This window comes from Lepeophtheirus salmonis, chromosome 1 (genome assembly GCF_016086655.4).
Source record: "Lepeophtheirus salmonis chromosome 1, UVic_Lsal_1.4, whole genome shotgun sequence".
Taxonomy (NCBI): domain Eukaryota; kingdom Metazoa; phylum Arthropoda; class Copepoda; order Siphonostomatoida; family Caligidae; genus Lepeophtheirus; species Lepeophtheirus salmonis.
In genome coordinates this window covers 44,865,224-44,886,535 of record NC_052131.2, presented here as the reverse complement: position 1 = coordinate 44,886,535, position 21,312 = coordinate 44,865,224, and the positions used below count along the sequence as shown (strand labels likewise).

At 32.9% G+C, this 21,312-nt stretch overlaps 1 protein-coding gene across 1 annotated transcript in view; it reads right to left on the bottom strand.

The window, feature by feature from the left end:
- Positions 1 to 17,042: 17,042 nt before the first annotated feature.
- The window catches only part of LOC121131733 (discoidin domain-containing receptor 2), a 34,675-nt gene continuing 30,405 nt past the window's right edge, over positions 17,043 to 21,312 (bottom strand). The window contains exons 5-8 of the mRNA XM_040727091.2: positions 18,966 to 21,256; positions 18,802 to 18,894; positions 18,574 to 18,724; positions 17,043 to 17,916 (exon numbers count right to left, since the gene is read on the bottom strand). Of these exons, the coding sequence (XP_040583025.2) occupies positions 17,566 to 17,916; positions 18,574 to 18,724; positions 18,802 to 18,894; positions 18,966 to 21,256 (2,886 nt within the window). The 3' untranslated portion in view covers positions 17,043 to 17,565. The remainder of the gene's footprint in view (positions 17,917 to 18,573; positions 18,725 to 18,801; positions 18,895 to 18,965; positions 21,257 to 21,312) is intronic.

Below are 21,312 nucleotides of genomic sequence, written 5' to 3'. Positions count from 1 at the left end.
CTGTTTGGCTCGAATTAGTGAGTTCGCTTTCTGGTGTAAGCGAAGTTCTCAAGAACGAAGCCATCATCTACTTCAACAGGCTACTGTACGAGTTTCAACGATATTTTCTGGACTTTAAAATCCACAAAACACAATTACGGAGTTCACGAGGGATCCCTTCAGCTTTCGAGTTGACAAATTCCCGAATGAAGCAGGATAATCGAATACCAGTTTCTCAATTCGGCGCATAACTCTGCAACTGTTTTTACCGAGAAAAACCTAAAGGCATTCTGGGCCACTTTGCATGGTTCGTATCCTCACATTGTTATGACAGCGCTCACACTACTGGTTGTATTTTCCCCCACGTACCTATGAGAGTTGCCGTTTTCGAACATGGTTGAGATCAAATCACAAAACAGACTGATTGACCTTGAATTTGATTTGCGCTGCGCCATTTCCAAAGTAGCTCTTGTCAAGGCAGAACAAATGCAAAAGTCTCATTAACCTCTATCTTCTAGTGTTGCAGTTTTTAAATATTTTTATGAGCCAAATAAATCAAGAAAAAATGTAAGGAAATATATTTCATATGCATTCTATTTACCTAAAAGAGGAAAAGTGACTAAGTTAGAAAAATGGTAAGATTATTTTAAACTGATAGAATACCTATCACCAATATAATATGTATTGAGATTAGTGTTGGATCGGTCTAAAAAAAATAAAAAGACTGGAGTCCTATCAGTTCGGTCGTTTCTAAAATTGGTCAGTCCTAGGACCGGTCCTTATCGGTCTTTTGTAGACACTAAAACAGCTGAAATTACGTAGTTACTACTAATTACGTCATTTGAGTCGCTAAAGTTTCGTCATAATTCATAATCTCATTCAAAGATACAAAAATATGTCCCAGCTATCATTCATTATTTTCTTATACTCTTCAATCCTAGCTATCAGTGAAAAAAAGAAAAAGAAAACCAGGACCGGAGCACTAAAAGACTCCTTTGGACCGTTGAATGTTAAAAAAGATTGGACTGATAAAAAAAAAACTGAAAGAGGCGGAGAAAAAAGACCAATAACTAATAAGGCGATTAGTCCTACGACTGATACAACACTAATTGAGATAAAATAAAATAATCAAACACAAGAGTGCAGCTGTTTAAAAGGAAGAAGTGTTCATCACTTAATTCTCCCTTATCAATTATAATATAATTAGACATGATATATGTGTTTTAGTATTGATAGGACACAAAAAATGTATATATAGAACATCAATATTTAAATTTATGAGTTTTACGTTATTTTATTTTTTTTCTCTTATTGCTTTCATCGGTTTTATTTTTTTCAATTCTCACTATTAACATCACTATGGATCATACTACAAAACTGGATTCCTATCAGATCGGTCTTTTATGATAAATACATACTTATTATTAACTGCATCATTTAGCTGTTGAAGTTTTATTATAACCTCTTTCAATGAGACGAAATGCTATAAGTTAAAGTAGGGGATGTAATTATCATGCATTATCCTCTCCTAGCTTGGAGTATTTGGCTCAATCTCGACGGTCAAAAGAGAAAGGAAAAAAAAAAAAAATATGCTAGACAGTCTTCTGTATTTTTCTAGTTCCCAAATATTAATTATTCTTTACAGAATAGTCATTAATTATTATATAGGTACATTGAATTGATATTTTTATCAAAAATATGTATCAATAACAAAACTTCTTAACGAAGGTGATTGATTGATATAAATTAATACATATAAAAATCCAAATCCTATATACTTACTTTTTTGAGTTCATAATATGTACAGTCAGCTCCCTCATATCGTACAAGAGTCAACTTATGAAAACAGCTGAGAAAAAAAGTATACAACATTTTTGTTTATTTAAAAAAAATTATTTATTTAGCCGTGCCTTGGACCTATCCAGCACTAATTAAGAAAGATAATTTCTTCTCCTCTTTTCGGTTGCTCACTCCTTTCATTCGGCAAAAGCGTTGGCTCTTTGATTTCTTTATATATTTTCTTTTGTAGCTAATTTAAAACCGTCATGACCCCTAAGCTGCTCTCCTCCAAAACATTCCTCAAATTGTCAGAGTTTCTTTGATTAATACATACAAGTAGGTCTTATTTATTCAATTGTAAGTATAAGATAATAATTCTTCATTAATATTTGGGGATTTTAATAACAATTTGTGATTTACATACTCAAGGAGAAATAATTTAAATTCAACCCATCTATGTACAGTAAACTAATAATTAGTAGAAATCCGATAGTTGACAAAAATTACATTTTAATATTTCTTATTAGTTAGATAACAAAGTGATGAATACATTTTTTTTATGTTTTAAGGCTTTTTGTTTTAAAATTTTTAGGCGCCAAATTAAATGATTGAGCGAAACACAAAAAGTGTCTCGTGAACAACTATTTTGCAGAGAAAAACGCCGTGTACTATGAAGAACATCACTATTTCTTCTCTTAGCTCCCACACTCTCCTCAATACTTTGGCCAGGCTCAGCCAGCGAACATGGTTGTGGTAGAGGACATCCAAATGTTCAGTTTCTAAATCTGCCAACAATTCCTGGAACTGCCTGTGGTTAAGCCCCCCTGGTTCTGATAAGATTGACAACTTTGACAATTGAATCAGTAACGTACTGAATGTTCAGTACACCTTTACACATACTTTCTTGATGGATGACGCAGTAAAGTGGTATTAGGGCATAGTCAGGATGTTCTTCTTTGATCTTGTCATTCATCAACTTCAGCAGCCCTACATTTTTTCCTTTCAAAGCACGAGCTCCATCAGTTGTTACACTTGCAATTTTATTCCACTCCAGCCTAGTTCTTGCAATACAGTTTTCAACAGAAACGTAACAAGTCCTTACCAGTTGTTCTGTCTTTTAGAAACTCGACACCAAGTAGCTCTTCAGTAAGTTGAAAATTAGCATCCATTCCCCTTATAATACCAACAACTGTGCAGTGTCTTGTACATCAGTGCTTTCATCCAATGTAAGCGAATACCACAAAAACTGCTTTCTTGCATCCTTAAATTGTACTCCTTGAAAAAACCCACGGACTCAAGGCATAACATGCAAACTGCTTTATTCCCAACTTTCGTAAAATATTATTTTACAGTCCATTCCTTATTGAAAATACGACTTTCGTCTTCAATCTTGAGCTTCTTATCAGCACTCATTATTTTAACAGAGTAAAAATATAAATCTTTTATTTTTTAATAAAAATCCTGTCGAAGTAGCAAACATTAAACTGTGCGTCTCAAATATCAATGAAAAGCTATTTCGAGGAAAGTGGATGTACTGGTAGGCTACCATATTTGTATTTTATGATCAAACAATTGAATCAAACAATGCGTGAGAAGTGTACGGCTAGCTGTTGAGAACATGTTGCAATACATGCACGACTGACGTGTGTGTTTACGCACTGAAAGTGAAGAGAACAACACAATCGTAAAGGGTTTTGTAATGTAACCTATTTAATCAAAACAATAAGTGAGTTTCTGCAAGTGCTGGCGGCCTGTATGCGGCCCGCGGGCTGTAGTTTGCCATCTCTGGTTAAGAGCATGATACCACATACTTCAATTTCATTAATAATCTCGCATTCTCTCGTTTGTCATTGGAGCTTGAAACTTGAGATATACAACATGTTTTCAAGAGTTAAAAAGACCTCAGAACTTTGCAGCTTGGACTTTCTTGTAGTCACCATATATGGTTTGAGTTTGAGTTTCAATTTCAAACCGTTTCTTGATATCAACCACGTCAAAAGAGTAAGCTCCAATGCAGTCTTCTTCATTTTCAAAATTAAGACATATTTCGTGAAGAATTCGTAAGCAGTCTTCCGGAATTTCAGGCAGAAAATTAAAACCTACGGTCCACATATCAACAGTTTAGCCACTTGGCAACTGGGCGGTTTGAGTTTTTTTTCAAGAACTCAAAAGTTTTATTCAAAAATAAAGGCTTTTTAACATCCTTTACATCATAATGAAAACGTTTCTTTTGTGGACTGAGGATTCTTTTGACTTGAGCTAGAGTTTGAGTCAGTTTAAGAATAAATCGGGGGTAATCTTTTTTTTAAATTTTTTAGACTGGAAACGTTTAACCTCTTTCACCGAAACACTGACAATAGAGCCTAGAACTTGAGTAATTTCTACAACTTGAGGCATCATTTCTCTCGAATCTAGATGCTCACAGCCAAAAAAGTTTGAACAGTTTGGTGGATCTCCCTTTTCCAAGACCTTTATGTTCGTTCAGAAGGTTGAAATGCTGGAGGTGTATAAATTTGCAGATGTTAGTCCAAGTAACTCGTCAAAGAGATATCTTTCCTATCGGTCTTGGCCGAAATGGTTGCTGCAGATGCAAGATATTTTTGGGTTGAACTTATTTTTTCTTTCTCAGGCCTTTATGCAATTTCGGAGGAATGCAGGATCTTTTGTAAAATTGTGATAGGGTGTATCAGGTGGTAATGGATAAGAGGCCACGGCACATATGGCACAACTATGACACCGTTTCTTTAACTGTATTGGTTTTGGTAGTTGTTGAAATTCGATTTCATTGAAAAAATAATACAAATAACTTACAATGGAAAGTAATATATCAAGTCTTATGAATAAATCTAAAACCCCGTCAGCCCATTTGCCCAATCAATAATATTTGAAAGACTATTTTTTTGCATTAATTAACCTACGAAATAAGCCCATTGTTTGCTCGCCGAAAACGGAGTTTCACTCAAGAAGGAGATTGTAGGAGCAGACGGTGGCACGGATGAAGACCTCGATGCAGACAAGACTGTAGAACCAGCAGAAAGAGTAAAGGAGATCACAAAAGTGGCTACAGAAGACACTGCAGATTCGGAGTGGTGATGAATCCACTGATAACTTTCCCATGTAACAGGCCAAATTTGGGGTTTGATTTTGTTGAGTGAAAGGGGTCTATAAATTCTCAACTCATGTTGCTATATTATTGTTTCTATTTCTGAGTGACTAATATATTTGTGACGTCCCCCACATTAGCAAATCAGAATGCCGAATCTACATATGCCGTGCCCCTTCTCCTTCCATCCCCTTGTTCAAATACCACATATGTATTATAAAAAAATTAAACGATAGAGTAGATTTATAGATTTCCTTCCTACAAAATGAATAAAATGAACAATGCCTAGCAAAATTCACACGCCATTTTGAACCAGTGTTTTGATATGATTTATTATAAAGTAAATAAAATGGTATAATTGTTATTAATTAGTCTATTATATATTTTTCCTTATCATATTTTGCTCATAATTTATGAGTAAAGATGCAATTTTTATAAAGGAAAAATGAACATGAGAAGAAGTTGGGAGCAAGAACTAATATGGTTTTACTGAATTAAGAACCTTGTTTGTAATAACTGCCTGTTATATGATTGGAGGAGCGGGAGAATATGAATTACTGCCATAAAGAGGAGAAACTTCTATTAAACTAAGATAAATACAGGGAAAATATTATAATATATGTTCTACCGACCCAGTTTAGGGTTCAGTTTGTACCTCTACATAGAATCATTACTTTTACTAGCTACAGTCATTGCTTTAAGCATTTGGACCAAATCTATTTGGGAATGGATGGTCCTTTCATAGACGGTAATTTAAAGAAAAAAATTGGCCAATCAATTTGTTTGCTTTTTTAACTAAATGATAATCTTTATTTGCCCCAAAATCCATATCTGTCCGGCCCTACTTCAAAGTCGACGTATCTTACAAATATTATATTTTTTCTAACCATTTTAGAAAAAAAATCATTTACTTCTCAGCAATAAAAAGTCTGAGTGTGGATTCAGCTATACATTTATACCATTTCAATTTGTTTAATTTTCTTTATGATACACCTATAAAATTGTTGTTCAAAAAGTCCTTAATAATACTGTTTAAGTTCAATAACAGTCAACAAAATGCAAAGATAAATGGTTTTCTAATAAAAATTAATGTCCATTGTCAAAGTCTCACTCCGTTCTCCTATTAATTCTAATAGATACCCTTGTAACTAAAACTATTCTCTCAAAAATGATTGCATTTGCACAGCACGTCAATCCTTTTTATCCACTTGTAACCTTGATAGTTAAAAAGGAAATTTTGAAAAAAAACATATACATACCTTCTGTGTTTTTCTTATTGTCAACTATTCATAAGGAAAAAATATTTATTTCTTTTATCTATAGTTAGTCTGTTTCCAGGTTAATAGAAATACAAGGTTATACCATAACACCGTGTACGACTGATGTTTGACTTCCATCCCGCTTTTTAATATTGATGTCATAGTGTATGAGTGGTTCCGTATTTTGTCAAAATATGTATTTCTTACACAGCAGTTGGTACAATATATCAAATTGAAAATTCTAGCAATAGCGGCGTCATAGACTATGATTGGGTGTGTGTTTTGTTAAAATCTGTCTGTCTTGCCCAGAATCGGTGCGATACATCAAATTGAAAATTATAGTAAGCCCGATTGCTTGATGGTCTAACCTGGTATTTCTATTAGATTTGAATCTGTTTGTCATTTTTGGGTGTTTGCTCGCTTAATATCTTAAAACTGCGAGACTACTTGATCTAAGAAATAACAGTATAACAACGAGTCACAACGGAAATATCCATGTAGATGTCCACGCTGGAATGATAAAATTGATTGTGGAAATAAATGTTCTTCTTCAGGAGAACATCAAGAGAAGGTATTATCTCTATATGTTCTAATTATACAAGATGATTAAAAGAAAGGTCAATCTCTAGCACCAAGGAATCAAGTAATATCTTTTCGATAAAATACATGAGCGCTTAAGAACATATCAATATCACTGTGTGGAGGCTGAAGGCAAGTTATAAAGTTTGGGCAAGGTGCACTTTTTTTTTCAATATGCTTGTACTATAAGGGCAAGTTCAATGTACATTTTTGTTGAGAGCGCATTTATGACATCAACCAGGCAGAGAAACGTTTTTCTAAATAAGATTTTTGGGTACCTCATCCCTTCCCTAGAAAATGATTTTTAACATATTTAGTCTTTGAAATAATAATGCTCATGATGTTTCATTAGATCAGCTGTGACAAGAGAGGAAGAAGATAAGGATATAAACAAGGACATTTGCTAGAATTACTCAAATGTCGATCCCCAATACTTCTTTGAGTCCAACACGGACTTTTGTGACCAGTCTATCCCTATCGGTTTATATGTGTGTATAAAGACCCTGAATTCACATTTGCAGTCGCTCGTTACTACCGTCCTATCGAATCCAGAAGTCGATCCTTGCGACAACCCTAGATATCTAATTACACATTATATGAATAGGTCTCTATGCATAACAAGGACTTACAATTATAAATCTGCAACAAATGTTCAGGGTTACACTCCGTCTTTTATCTGCAAATACAAGTGTTTGATCAGGTTAATAATATTATTGAATCTAATTAGGAAAGGAGGTTCACTACTCAGGAATTAAATAATAATGACAACAGCAAAGAAAAAGAAAACTCATTCTTCAGATTACCAATTACAAAAAAACGGAGGAGCTAAAAAATACAACAGGTTTTCATCACTGCATATGTACTCATATCTTTTTTATAAAATTAGTTTGTTGTTAAAAATGAGTCCTCATATAATGTTTATAGTCCACTTTGCTTCATTAATATAAATTACACGACTCAATAACGTCACTAGCGATTGATTTTATCTTCGTTAAATATCGGCATGTGTGACTGGATTGAATGGAAGTGAACTGAGATTCTAAAATAGGACCGAAACAACAAATGAGATTTCTTCGATTTTTTTTTGTAAATGTTCACATTCTGATTGGTAATATCAGACAAACTCGGACAACAGAGGAATTATTACACCATCAGGTTCATTTATGGAAGATATTCCCACAACACATACATTTCCATTAAAGAGACTCGTCTCTTGAAGTGTCCCCCTACTATATAGAGGATGTATATAAAATATATTGCCTCCAATCATAATAAAAAATATTTTTAACAATATATTGGCAATTTTAATTTATTTCTAAATTGGTTAACTACAAATTCTATGTTCCTTTAGTTTTTATTAACTCAGTTATTTCGTGTATCATTATTAACTGTATCAATTTGGAATTTATATTAAAACAGGATACGGTCATAGTATGTACCACGAGCTCAAAGCGCATTTGAGGTCAATTTTCCCTGTAAAAATTATTTATATGTAGACTGTAAGGAAATTTCGTGTACAGCACTAATCAAATGCTATAGGAAACTTAGTATCGGAGACGAAAGTTAAGTAGATATATTGGCAGAGAATAGGAGCTAGAGATCCTTCAATTCGATTCCACTTAAATACTACAGATAAAAATGTATGCGAAGGTTGAACAAATTTCTGAATATATATATTATTATTATACTCGAGTTTTGCTATATATATGCTTGGTTGTTAGCATGTAGTAATTAAGTAGAATCGAATGCATCTCAAAAACTTATTGTATATATTTATGATATATTACAAATGAACATATAAAAATTTGAGTGAAATCGAAAATGAACATGTTTAATTTTTTTGAGCTCAAAATATTGACCTCGTGAGCTTATGGGTTAAAAATCATTTTGTTGCCTTATACAATATATACAACAAAAAAACAAATCACAATTATCTATTAAATGGTTTTTAAAGTAGATCGCTATCTTCAAAAACATTCAAAATACAGCGATTTAAAAATAGAGTAGGTGGCGTTCAGGCAAAAATTTAGAAGGGTGTAAATCCTGAATCAGAGGACAAAATAGGCTGAAATTTTTGATTTTACGCCATTTTCAAAGAGTCTACTATTGGCGCACTCAAATTTCATTCTGATACTGAACCTAAGGTCATGGAATTGGCGGAGTTAATTGAATTTGTGAGAAACTATTAGAATGTTCATAATAGAAAGACGTCACACTTTGGAAAATTAAGGAAGTTCATATACTTATTAGTTAGGAACCCTATGTCAAAGTTAAATATGATAGCTCTGGGGTTCATAAGATAATTTGCAGTATTTTGAGAAGAATTGAGAAAAAATGGATCAAGAGGTCTAACAAAAATACTATTCCGTGCAACAAAGCATAACTTATTCAGAGAGGAAGGGTTTGCACCCCCCCAATGAAGGGATTTTTATTTTGGACTATGAAAAATTATCGTAATGGAAGAAAAAAATTAATTTGAAGACAGAGGTCAAATTTTTTAAAATTTTTTCAAAAAAAAAAACCCAACCAAAAAACTAATAATATATAAACCTGCGGGCCGCCTTGTTATTGACAGCTGCAAATTGAGGAATTCTTACATGTTCTACAGGCAATGTTTCAATCAGATCAACTAGAAAAAAAGGTTTGACTGGTACAAGCAATTGAAAAGATACTTCTCCAGATAATGTAATCAGGTTTGAGGGGGAATAAGACAAAGAGAAAATTGAATTAGGAAGATTAATCGAAATCCTAAGTTATCAACATCATCATATATCCTCTTTGTCAAATGTGTGTATGCCTCTTCGTTATCTGATTATATATTTGATCGTAACGAAGAAAAACCCCATCTAATGAATTTTCCGTATCCGTCATCGTTTACTCTTCAACAATCAAAATTTAATATAATTATTTGAAATTTTTTATTTCTTAATTTAAAAAACAGCAGTATTACCCCCTGCCCCCCAAAAAACAGGTAAGAGGCAGCTGGTGTTAACAAAGGTAATAGGTAATTCAATAGTACTCATAACTAGAGTTGCATAAAATATCATCTGCCAGCTTTAAAAAACCAAAAAATAAAGTCGAAATCCTGCCAATTTGAAGAATATTTTGTTGAAGAGATTTTATTGGATGAACATGAAGAAGCTGTAAGAGGAAATAAATAAATACAAATGGAAGGAATATTATACATAGTTTCACTATTTTACAATTAATTACTGTGCATTTATAATTCATAATAGTATTTTAACAAATGGCAAGCTCTTTTTTTTAAAATTTGGATAGTTTTGTATCATATGGAGTTTAATCCGAAAAATGCCCACAAATGTTTTTTTATTTAAAATCTGAAGAGTAACTACGTAATATATCCATAGAATTTGAAACTGAAATCGTGTTTGAAGCAGGGCTGTGGACTCGTGGATTTGCTATGTTTTCTTAGGACTCGTTTACATTTAGTGCGAGTCCCGAGTTCTTCCTCCTTTGGTTCTATTATTAATAAAAAAATATTTCATAATAATTGATAAAGTTTATTAAGGGTCCCTTCAGTCTGGCGCCGAATATTTCCTTTTTGTTTACGATGGATAGTGTACTTTTAAACTTTTATTTTCACATTAATTAGCCGTCTAGGTCATTAAAAATATATTATCCAATCAGAGTTATGAAAACAAAAACAATAGCAAAAAAACAAAACACTATAATAAGGACTTATTTTTCACTTTGGACTTCAATGTTTGTACATCCAACCTCTTGATTTGCAAGTTTTTCTTCAAACGTCTCTTTTACTTCAAAAGCAACTGAATTAGTATTTAGTAAATATACTTTTGCTTTATAGTAAGCTCAAATTCATAATATCCGTTAGATTTGTCATACCTATCTATGTAATTACATTTATCTTGTTGCCTATTAGTTGTAGTTACTCATAATTTTTCCAATGATAAATTAAATATATTTTCCTTCAAGTTTGATTAAATTATTCAAATTTATTTCAATTATTAATTCAATAAATCAAACAAATTTTAAATTAGTTTTTGGGATTTTCGATAGGTCAAATTGAAATCCAAAGTTTACGAGCATTGCCTTGAATTTGGAAGAAAAATTATTTGCCAAATTTTAGCTGATGAGAAGATTTGTTCAGCAGAAATTGCTGGTACCTCGGGGTGACACTGCATCCAATTTTAAGAGGCACTTGAAAAAAAATCATCCCTCAGAGTTTTCTAATTCCGACGTTTTATACGACAAAAAGAGATCACAATCTCAATCCCTAATAACGGATTTTGTTGAGGCAAAATCAATTAAAACTATTTTGAGTGAAGAATCCTTGAAATACCATGTTGTTGATCAAGTAGTAAATTATCACTTATGATTCATCTGGGCTCTTGAAACCTATGGCTGATCAGCTTGGAATGGGACTTTCTCGAGAAACGGAGAGGGCTTATATGATGGAAATGTATATAAGAAAGAAAACTGAGCTGATGAACACTATAAAAGGGAAAATAATTTTCATGAAGATGGATGGTACCACACGTCACCTAAAGAATTTCCTGGCTATAAATATTCGACTGCCTAAATAAAATAGGAAGAAGTGTGAGGAGCTACAACTTTATACACTTTGAATTGTTGTTGATAAGAAGTGGAAGCATACAAACCACGACACACGAATTAAGGTGGAAAATATTATGAAAGCATTTAATATATCCAAACAACAGTTGTTGGTTGGTTGTTTTACCAATAATGCCTCAGCTAGGCTAAAGACAGTTCATTTGCTAAGTGAAGGATTTGCAAGTGAACTTGAAGACGAAGAACAACAATAAGATGGTGAATTTACTATGAGTCTATATAAAAAAGCTCTTTTCTGCAATAGGTATATGTGGAGAAGAGTCCATAACAAAACGAGAAGAATGACTTTTGTCAAATTTACTATTCTTGGCATTGCTTTATCTCGATCCTAGACATCGTTTTCTATTAGAAGAATCTCATAGGATGTTGGCCATAGAAGTTGTCATGGAATCAGCAATAAGAGTGTTTCATATTAACGAGGAAGAAGGCCTGTTCACGAAGTTGGACTCTTGTAAATATTCTAGCGAAACGTTCCAAGAGAACTCGTCAAAAATTTAATCCCAACACAAGAAAAATAGCATCATCAATGTCGAGAATAGACTTCGACTCCGAGGAAAACAGCCTTTGACGCAATAAACAAAGATACGTCAATGTATTCCTCAGACGCTCGTTTCCTTGCGTACACATTAGTATCGGATCTATGAAAGCTCACCTACAGAAAATTTGCATAGAGAAAGTTCGTACTGGGATTACTCGCATAGAGAAAATTCGTATAGGATAAAGCTCGCCCGGCGGAAGAAGCCTTCTTTTATTTAAATAAATAATAATCTCGCTTATCAATGACCAAGCATGTAAATCCGGTGTGTTTTTTAACTGGTCCGTTAATTTATAATTGGTAGGATAAAGAACGAATTTTATTTTCCTGTGCAGTTGTCATTATTATTTAATTCTTGAGTAGTGAATATCCTTTCCTAAATAGATTCAATAATATTATTAACCTGTGTGACTCATAAAAGAAGAACCATAACTCTGAGGATTTGATACAGAGTTATTATAGTAAGTACTTGTTGGAATCAGAGTAGAATGGGGATCGACATCGGAGTAATTCTGACAAATATCCTCCTTTATATCCTTTTTCCTTCCTCTCTTGTCACAGCTGATTGTAGGTGATCTAATGAAACTTTATGAGCATTAATCTTTCTCTTTTCCAAAAATTCTTCAAACAGTTAGGTTTACCATGTGGATTTTTGGTTTCTTTTTTTTTAACATGCCCATTCCACACTAGATTTTCACCTTTGTTAATGACTAATGTGTTCGAACCAGAGACAAAATAAGTTATATTAATAAATATATGATTAAAGAAAAAAACAAAAAAACACAACACTTAATTCGAATGGAAACAGTGCTATTCACTTAATTATCAATTATCTTTAGACATGATGGATTATTCATATTGGAAAAGACTCATGGTATGACAAATAGGCATAACATGAAACATCTCATTAGGCAATATCAGTGATTTTCTCTTCGTTATGAGCTAGGATGTTTCAGTAGAAGAGATGGTTGGATGTGGTGAAGCAAATGACTGAGAGAATTTGAGGAGGCACTGTAAGGTGGGATCGTAGGAGAGCACGAGTAAATGAGAGAGTAAGGGAGTAAAAATGTACATTTGGAGCAACCTAGAATTGAAATAGAGAGATGAGAACGATGTTCTTCGTCTCTTCATTAACCTTCTTTCTTATTTGAAGAGTAGGAAGCAGGTTGCACAACGTAGTCACTCATGAGACTTACATCACAAGAGTTATATATGTAGAACTGGGTATTCACACCTCCAATGGATCTCAAGCCAAGTTATGAGACCTTAACCAGTGTCTTATATGTACATTCTTTTCAACGGATTTTTTAGTGTATTTTCATAATATGATACAATTACAAGTGAAAAGTAACTTCATTTGTAGTAGTAAACTTAAGTGATATTTACCAAACAATATTAATAATACAACTTTGTATATTCATTCATTCCAATTCAGAATGAGAATCCTTCTCCCACTTTATTAATTTGTATAACTAATATTAATGTCCATTCCTTTGTCAATGTTTAATTTCATTAATTAATTTATTTGTTTTAATAAATGTAAATATATATTTAAACACTACTCAAACAGCTCTAAATTAATTTTTTAATATTACTTAGGTTTCCATTGTTACTATACTTTAGTATGTGGACCATGAGAGTGAATATGAGAGTGGTTTTTTTTTATCTTTTTGTCGTAGTGTTCATAAAGATTGATTTACATATATATATCCAAGTTATTCAAGACTTACCGGATTCGCACTTGCAATTCTCATTATACTCAGGACTCAGTCTTAAAGTTCAAGTAAGAATCGGGAGTTGGTCTTAAAGTTCAAGTTGGACTTGCTTCGAAGTGAATAATCGATCAACTTTGTTCAATCTTTGTATGGGTTTCTGCTCAAAGTTTGGTTGTATAACATGCTTTTATAACAGTTCTTAAATCATTTAACCGCCATTGGATATTAAAATTGGATTTAAACGTAGAAATCAAGGAATATGAAACAGCTTTCAAAAGTTTTGGGAAAGATTTTGAAAAAAATCATGTTTTTACATGCACCAATATATATATATATATATTTTTTTTTTTTTGGGTGTGGGGGAGTCACAAACTTTTTGGGGGAGCTTAAGTGGTAATACCCCTGATGATAGGAGCTTTGGAATAAAAAAAATACAATTTAGGATGTAAACACGAAAATTCTCGCACTCGTAACATAAAAAATGTCTTGCCAGTATCGTATATAGTAGGGATGGGACGATTAATCGGATGTTTTTTTCTGGAATCGGGATCAGCATTGGTAAAATAATGTTTAATTTGCGATTCGGTTCTTATTTATTACTGGTATTTAACTATTTATTACTTTTCTAAGTTATGAAAAAAAATCCGCCCAAATTAAGGAATTTTTGCTCTTTACTAGAAAATGTAACCTTTGAAAAAAAATCCGCCCAAATTAAGGAATTTTTGCTCTTTACTAGAAAATGTAACCTTTGAAATTTTCCTTTCAAAAAATTTTAACTTTCATTTATGATTTTTTTTCAAAAAAAAAAATTTTTTTTGGGAATAGCTGTTGATTTTGGAAATTTTTCTCCAAATAATTTTTCTTTTTGGTAAATAGCTGGGGATTTTTGATTTTTTTTTGAGAATAATCATAGGGTTTTGAAATTTTTTGAGAATAGCCATAGTTTTTTGAAATTTTTTGTGAATAGTTGTGGATTTAAAAAAAATTCAATCTCCAATTGTATATTTGAAATTTTTTTAAAAAAAAATAATAATTTTTAGATTTCTTAAAAAATTCCAAAAACCAAGCCCCCCTTAAATATGATCCTGTGGATGGCCCTAATTACAAAATACTACTTTAAAACTATTATTTAAAATCGGAATTGCTATTCTTTACTAGAATCAGCATCGGGATTTTTTGGAACCGTCCCATCACTAGTATATAACAAATGCATATACCTTGAAATTACTCTAATGTCAATCTTCAATACTACTCCGAGTCCAACACTTATAACTCCCGGGTAATCCCTCATTTTTACTTCTGTATCTTATGAACTCACGAACTAGTTACTACTTTATATATATATTCTCTTCAAGAACTAAATAATAGCCCTGACAATTTGAAGAATGTTTAGGAGTACAGTAGCATAGCTGTCATGACCTTTCATTAGATTAACTCTGCTACAAATCATCAATGTTACTTTTCTTTTTCCACCAACAAGTGACTGTATAATTATTCTCCTCTCTTCAAGAATAAATGAGTAATGATTACAACTTTGGAAAATACAATCCATATTATATTCTGGTAGCAACTAAAAAAATTATCATATTATTTTCATCTATGATTATATTGTTTTCTCTTGATTAAGAAAATGAAACTAAAGTACTGACCACTCAAGATACGAGTACAATACGTTTACAAATATACCATCACCACTTTCTCTTTCTAGTTATTCTTCCTTTTTTTTCTCTCTCTCTTTCTATACCAAGAACTTATTTTCCCTAGACTCAACTAGATATTAATCCTGCAGCAGCCCAATATATTAAAATGCATCATACAATACATAAATACATCAGCATGATAATTTGGATCGTTCAAAGTACACCAACGGTCATGACTATACTCTTAATTCCCCATAGTCACATTCTATTCGTGAATTTAGTAGAAGAAACATGAGTGCAGATATCTTCAATGTTCTTGCATCCCAAGAAACTGCAATTGGGTGGCTTCAATAATTAAAATATTATCATATAAATAAAACTTCTATATATATATATATATATCAAAAATTGTTATTTTAATTATATCAGGGTGGTGGACGTGGTCGTTAAAAATATCTTGGGTTTATATTGAAAACATATAAATTAGTATAATTCATTCTTAGCTATTTCATAGATTCATACTCTTTCAGATTAAAATTAGAAAAATAAAATTTTTTAGTATATAATTCATTGATTTCCTATATCTATACTTTTCTATGCTACAGCATATTTAATATCTAGTTGAGTCTAGGGGAAAAAAGTTCTTGGTATAGAAAGAGAGAGAGAGAAAAAAAAGAAAAATGATTAGAAAGAGAAAGTAGTGATGGTAGATTTGAGTAAACATACCCCAATATGTTTTGACTTTACTACTCATATCTCGAGGCAAAATTTTTCTCAACATTTGTGGATATAATATTATAATAAATACAATTAAATCCTGAAATCTTCAAATAAAAAAGATTTTCATTATATATTCACTACGAGTATATGAAAATGTCTTCTTGTTCTTGTTCTTGTTGGAGGTCGATATCAATTGATGTTGCCTACTCCCAAATTATGGATGGAAGTGGCTAAGGAATCTTCTTAAAGCTTCTTTGATATATACGAGTATTTCTATCTCTTTTTGCTTTTTAGAATAAAAAAGTATATATTTCCCAATCAGATGTTTTCATTTGTTGACTCAAGAGATAGAATAATATTACTTTATGCCTGCTTAACTATATAAGCTGCCTATATAATATGATTTGATGAGCCAGAGAGAACTTTAGCTCCTTTCTAAGCCTAATCTAATGTCACATTATTTTTTTTTTTAAATTCTGCATAAAGTACTTCATTTTTTTACTTAATTAATATAAGTTGAACTAAACTTCTTTCATTTTATATAGTGCTCCATGTATATTATACTTTTTTTTTCTTTCTTTATACTATATTGGTATATGATTTGCATCAGAGAGCACTATATGCAGGTCACCATGTGACTGGTTTTCATACATCTAGACAAAGATATGTACCTACAAATAAGGTTTTTTTTATTAATATAAAAGATATATTAATTTAAATTTCAAGGATTTCCTGCTATTGTTTTAACAGTATATACCTACCATATTAATAACTTATTCTGATCTTGTTCGAAGTGAAGTACTTAAGGTACTACTCGGTAGTAGGTTATAATACAAAAATATTTTTTATTAAGGATATTAGTATTACTTAATGAAAGTACTCACTAATACTCTATATAAATAACAATTTTAATTATTATTTCCATTCAAATCAGATCTATCTAATCAGTCATCAACTATCTTTTGAACCTATCAAATGAATCAAAGGTGCATCATTAGTTGTAATGAGTATTTTTGTTTTTTACTCGAAAGCAATCATAAACAGACTAAAAATTATAATCTAATATATTTATTATTTCTTCGGGGAAATGTCCACACACGATAAATAAAAGGGACAAAAGAGTGAGTATATGAATAAGTATATTATCCTCATTATTACAATAATAATTAATTATGTATGAAAAATGACTAGAAATTGATTAAATGTTCACTTTCGTGGAGTGATATGATATATATGTATGTAGATATACTTTTTTAAATAATTTGTTTTGGTCAGCAAATTTCGTTTCGTTTCTTTTCTTTACTTAATACTTTTCCGTTTTTGGAGAGAGTCGTCGAAGTATAAATCATCTGAATGCATACTATTATTAGTAAAAGGCTTATTTTTTTTAGATAATATACGTACAAATATTGCCAGTAAAGGAAATCTTTTTTTTTTGTGTGTGTAAGATATGTAAATATTTGGTAATAATAAACCGGATTGTCTCTTTTGTTTATTTTTGTTAAAAAAATGATATATTTATTATACGTCATCGCGTACCCCATATGACGACCCTTTCTCCAATGAGAGACTTTAAAAAACAAAACTTGAGATCATCACCACCACAACCACCAGTATCATCCAGCATCTTCCTCTTCATTAAACATTAATGTTTGCTTTGTTTATTGTTCTGCTTGCACTTATTTAGAAATGATATATCATGAGAGGGACTATATCCAAGATTCTTCCTTTGAAGGAAAAGATGTATCTCTTGGAATGAAGGCCTCTCACTCTCTTCTCTTTGCCAGCACTCAGTCATCAAATCTCTCACTTCCCGAGGACATCCATACGGAGTGGGGAGATGAACCAGGGAGACACCGTTTTGGTATACACTAGAGAGGCTTGCAATTACTTTATCATCACTGAGAGATTCAAAGGGCTGTTCACGAGCAAATGTTAGGATCTCCCAAAGAGTGACTGCAAAGCTCCAAACGTCGCTCTTGGTTGTAAATTTGCCCTAAATAATGGAACATTGTGTATGGATGAATTATCATAATATACTATAAAAATATGTGGGATATTCCTGCATGAATTTATGTAGAGACATTTAGAAAAAAAGAAGTTGACATCAGTTCAAGCATATTTCCTAGTGTTACGTTTCGGTATTGAAATCTTAGAACGGCCTGAGACTGTTGTCATTTTTTGCAAGATCGAACTATTTTTGTTCAAGTTCGGTCTTAACTGGCCTCATTATCAAATGCAGCCTATATAAAAAGATCGGTCTTGATCCGTCCCGAAAAAGTGACTGTTTTTTGGAAATGAAAAAATTGTATGACATTAGTTTAGAAAAGGAAATTTCGATCTACGATTTCAATAAGGGTACACGGTTTGAGACCGTAGTTGTTTCATATCTCTTAAGAGTGAACCGAAAAATGTATGAACACTAATATTTACCCTCTTAAAAAAATTGCTCAATAATTTGTATTATGGATTAGTTATTATCTCATCATTTTGGTATTTGAAATTGTATTTCATATCGAAACATGATCTCTACAAACATATGCTGGAGATGGAATATTCATTGATTTCTTCCCCTTTTCTGCTTATTTATCAGAATTAGTATGAATTCATGCTAAAATATCGTCACATGTGTAGTTTATATTAAATATCTCACCATAAGAACAGATTCCCAAGCCATCCATCGAATTGGAAGAAGGCACCCAGCTTGACTCTTGTAGTAATCATTTTTGTACATTGATCTACTCATTCCAAAGTCTGATATTTTGAGGACGATACCACGAGCAGTTACATCGACAAGAACATTTCTAGTAACATAAGTTAGAAAGATAAAATATTTAAGTTAACATTTATGTAGAAATGTATATTGTGAATTTCAAATTACCTTGTCGCCAAATCCCGATGAACAAAGTTCAAAGACTCGAGATATTTCATTCCAGACGCAATTTGAGCAGCTAAATAAATAAGACATCCATAGCTAAAAAATAGAAGAAATATACATTATGATAAATGTTTCACATATAGAGGTAAGAAATGGAATTATAATACCTAAGAGTAGGAACACCAGGTGATTTCGAGAGCGTGGTTTCCGCCACATGATCCTGAAGAAACTGATACAAATCCCCCCTCTCTGTGTACTCACATATCATGCAATAAACATCGTCTTTAAAAGAAACACCTAAGACTCTGACAAGGTTAGGATCAGTAAGCGTCGTCAGAATACGGGCTTCATGTTCAAAATCTGACCTCGTGGACGTATCACAACCTCCTTTTAAGGATTTCACAGCAACTAGTTCTTTTTTCCATTTACATAAGTGAATCTCACCAAACTGGCCCTCTCCTAACTTTTCAAGAATACACAGTTCAGATCGCTTAATTTCGTTGAGCTCAACATTCAGCGTATCCACACTGGTTTCCGGTCTAGGGGACATTGTGCTCCCAATAACGAGGGAATCATTTTTGTTCTCATTTATTTGAGCATATAGTTTGTTCAAGTCTGGAAGATTGTAACGAGGAAGAGCGGACGCAGTGGGCGTTGTCGTGTTCTCATCAAAGCAAGACTCATCTCCTTCCGTAACAGTATTATTAGACGTTGTTGTGCTCGTAGGACTAATGAACTTTGTTCCTCGATTCGGAGGAGCCCTCTGAAAATTATCCACCATATTTAGCACACAGTTATTAGTGTTATTTTGAGAGCTTTTTGATTTTCTTCGGCCATTACTGCTACTACTACTACTGCTTGTATTAGTAGTTGTAGCAAGATCCCTATGATCTCCAACCAAAAGACCACCATGTTTATTATTAGGACTAAACCTGGAGGATGTAGATGGAGGAGTATTAATGTTTGGATGATTATTGTTACTGTGGATGCTTGTATTTTGAAGAGTAGAGTTCGAGCCTCCGGATGGACTACGAGGAATTTTGGAAGTAGGAGAAAGAGGTCTCGAATAATGACTGATAGGCAAGCTCGCAGGTTTGACAAGAGGTCTAGATGATAGAATATCATCATTTCGAATCAATGACTTCTTCGTTAGAGTAGTCGATGCATAAGGGTTCTCAGTCACGGGAATAAGCGCATTTGGCTCGGCATAGTCATCACTTCCATCTTCAGAAAGGGGATCAGTGCTAAACTTACGATTTAGACTTAAGAATCCAGCAGCAGAATAAAGGGCTGAAGGCTCTTCATAGATTGTATCCTGTCTGACTGGAGGGGTCTCAACAATGCGTTGATGAAGATGTTGATGAGAAGGGAAAAACATTTTATTATTGTTATTTCCCCCTCCATTTCGCCCCCTTCTTCGACGGTCAGCTGCTCCCTGAGAGTCACTTGGCCCAAAGAAGTGATCCGCAAACTTGGATGACAATATAGGATGATGCGTGGGAGTTGTTTTATCTGAGTTTCTACGAGAGTTTCTGTAGGACACGTAGGCAATTCCAGCCAAAAGGATAGCGATGAATGTAATAAGGGTCCCAATCAAAATTCCAGCCTGATCTGTAGAGGCATCCGTGGGAGGAGAAGAGGGGGATTTATTATTACCGTGATTGCGAAGATCAAAATCTTTTCCCTCAATATTTAAATGAATTTCATCCCTATAGTCATTTCGATGATGAATATCCTCATAGACTTGAGGAGGAGGTTCAGTGAACAGGATTTGAGCCCTTGGCTCTGACCTAAAAGTAACTTCACTAATCAAGATCCATTTTTTATCAAATGTCAATTGAATCATCACATATTGTCCATGCTCTCCCTTGAGATTAATGGAAACATTTCTAGCATTTTCCAAGACAACATCTGGCATGTACTTAAATTCCACAACACGGTCATCCGCAAATTTCCCTTCTTCATTGGAAAAATAAATTTTTGCCTTTGAGAAAACGGAAATATCCTTTGTGAAATGATTGTTAGCATGAATATCCACAGTATGAAATGTGCGCATCGTATCGAAGTTAAACATCATGTTGAAGGAATTTCCTTTTTTCTTCCAACCAATCCAGTCATAGCCCTTCATATGCCCATTTTCCCCAAGAGACTTGAAGTTGTCATTCCCATAGCGTCCATCCACGAGTTGCCCAAGTCCACCACTCAGTTCTCCTGTAAGAGAATCTTCTTGACCATCATATGTATGATCCATCAGCTCTAAAACACTTCCTCGGACCATTCCTTGAGGAATAGAGTAGGCCAGGACTCCCTCAGTGAAGAGACAGCCCAGGAGCTCAACTCTCATGCATACAGTCCGAGTGTGTTCACTATAAGGAAAAAGTCGTATTTTATCCGCAAATATGGAGGGCAGAAGCGTATTATTTGCAACATTGTAGGTGTTGACATTCCCTGGGAGAATCTGATGAAAGAATAAAAGTGAATTGACAATATATTAATCATTGTAGAGTCAAACTG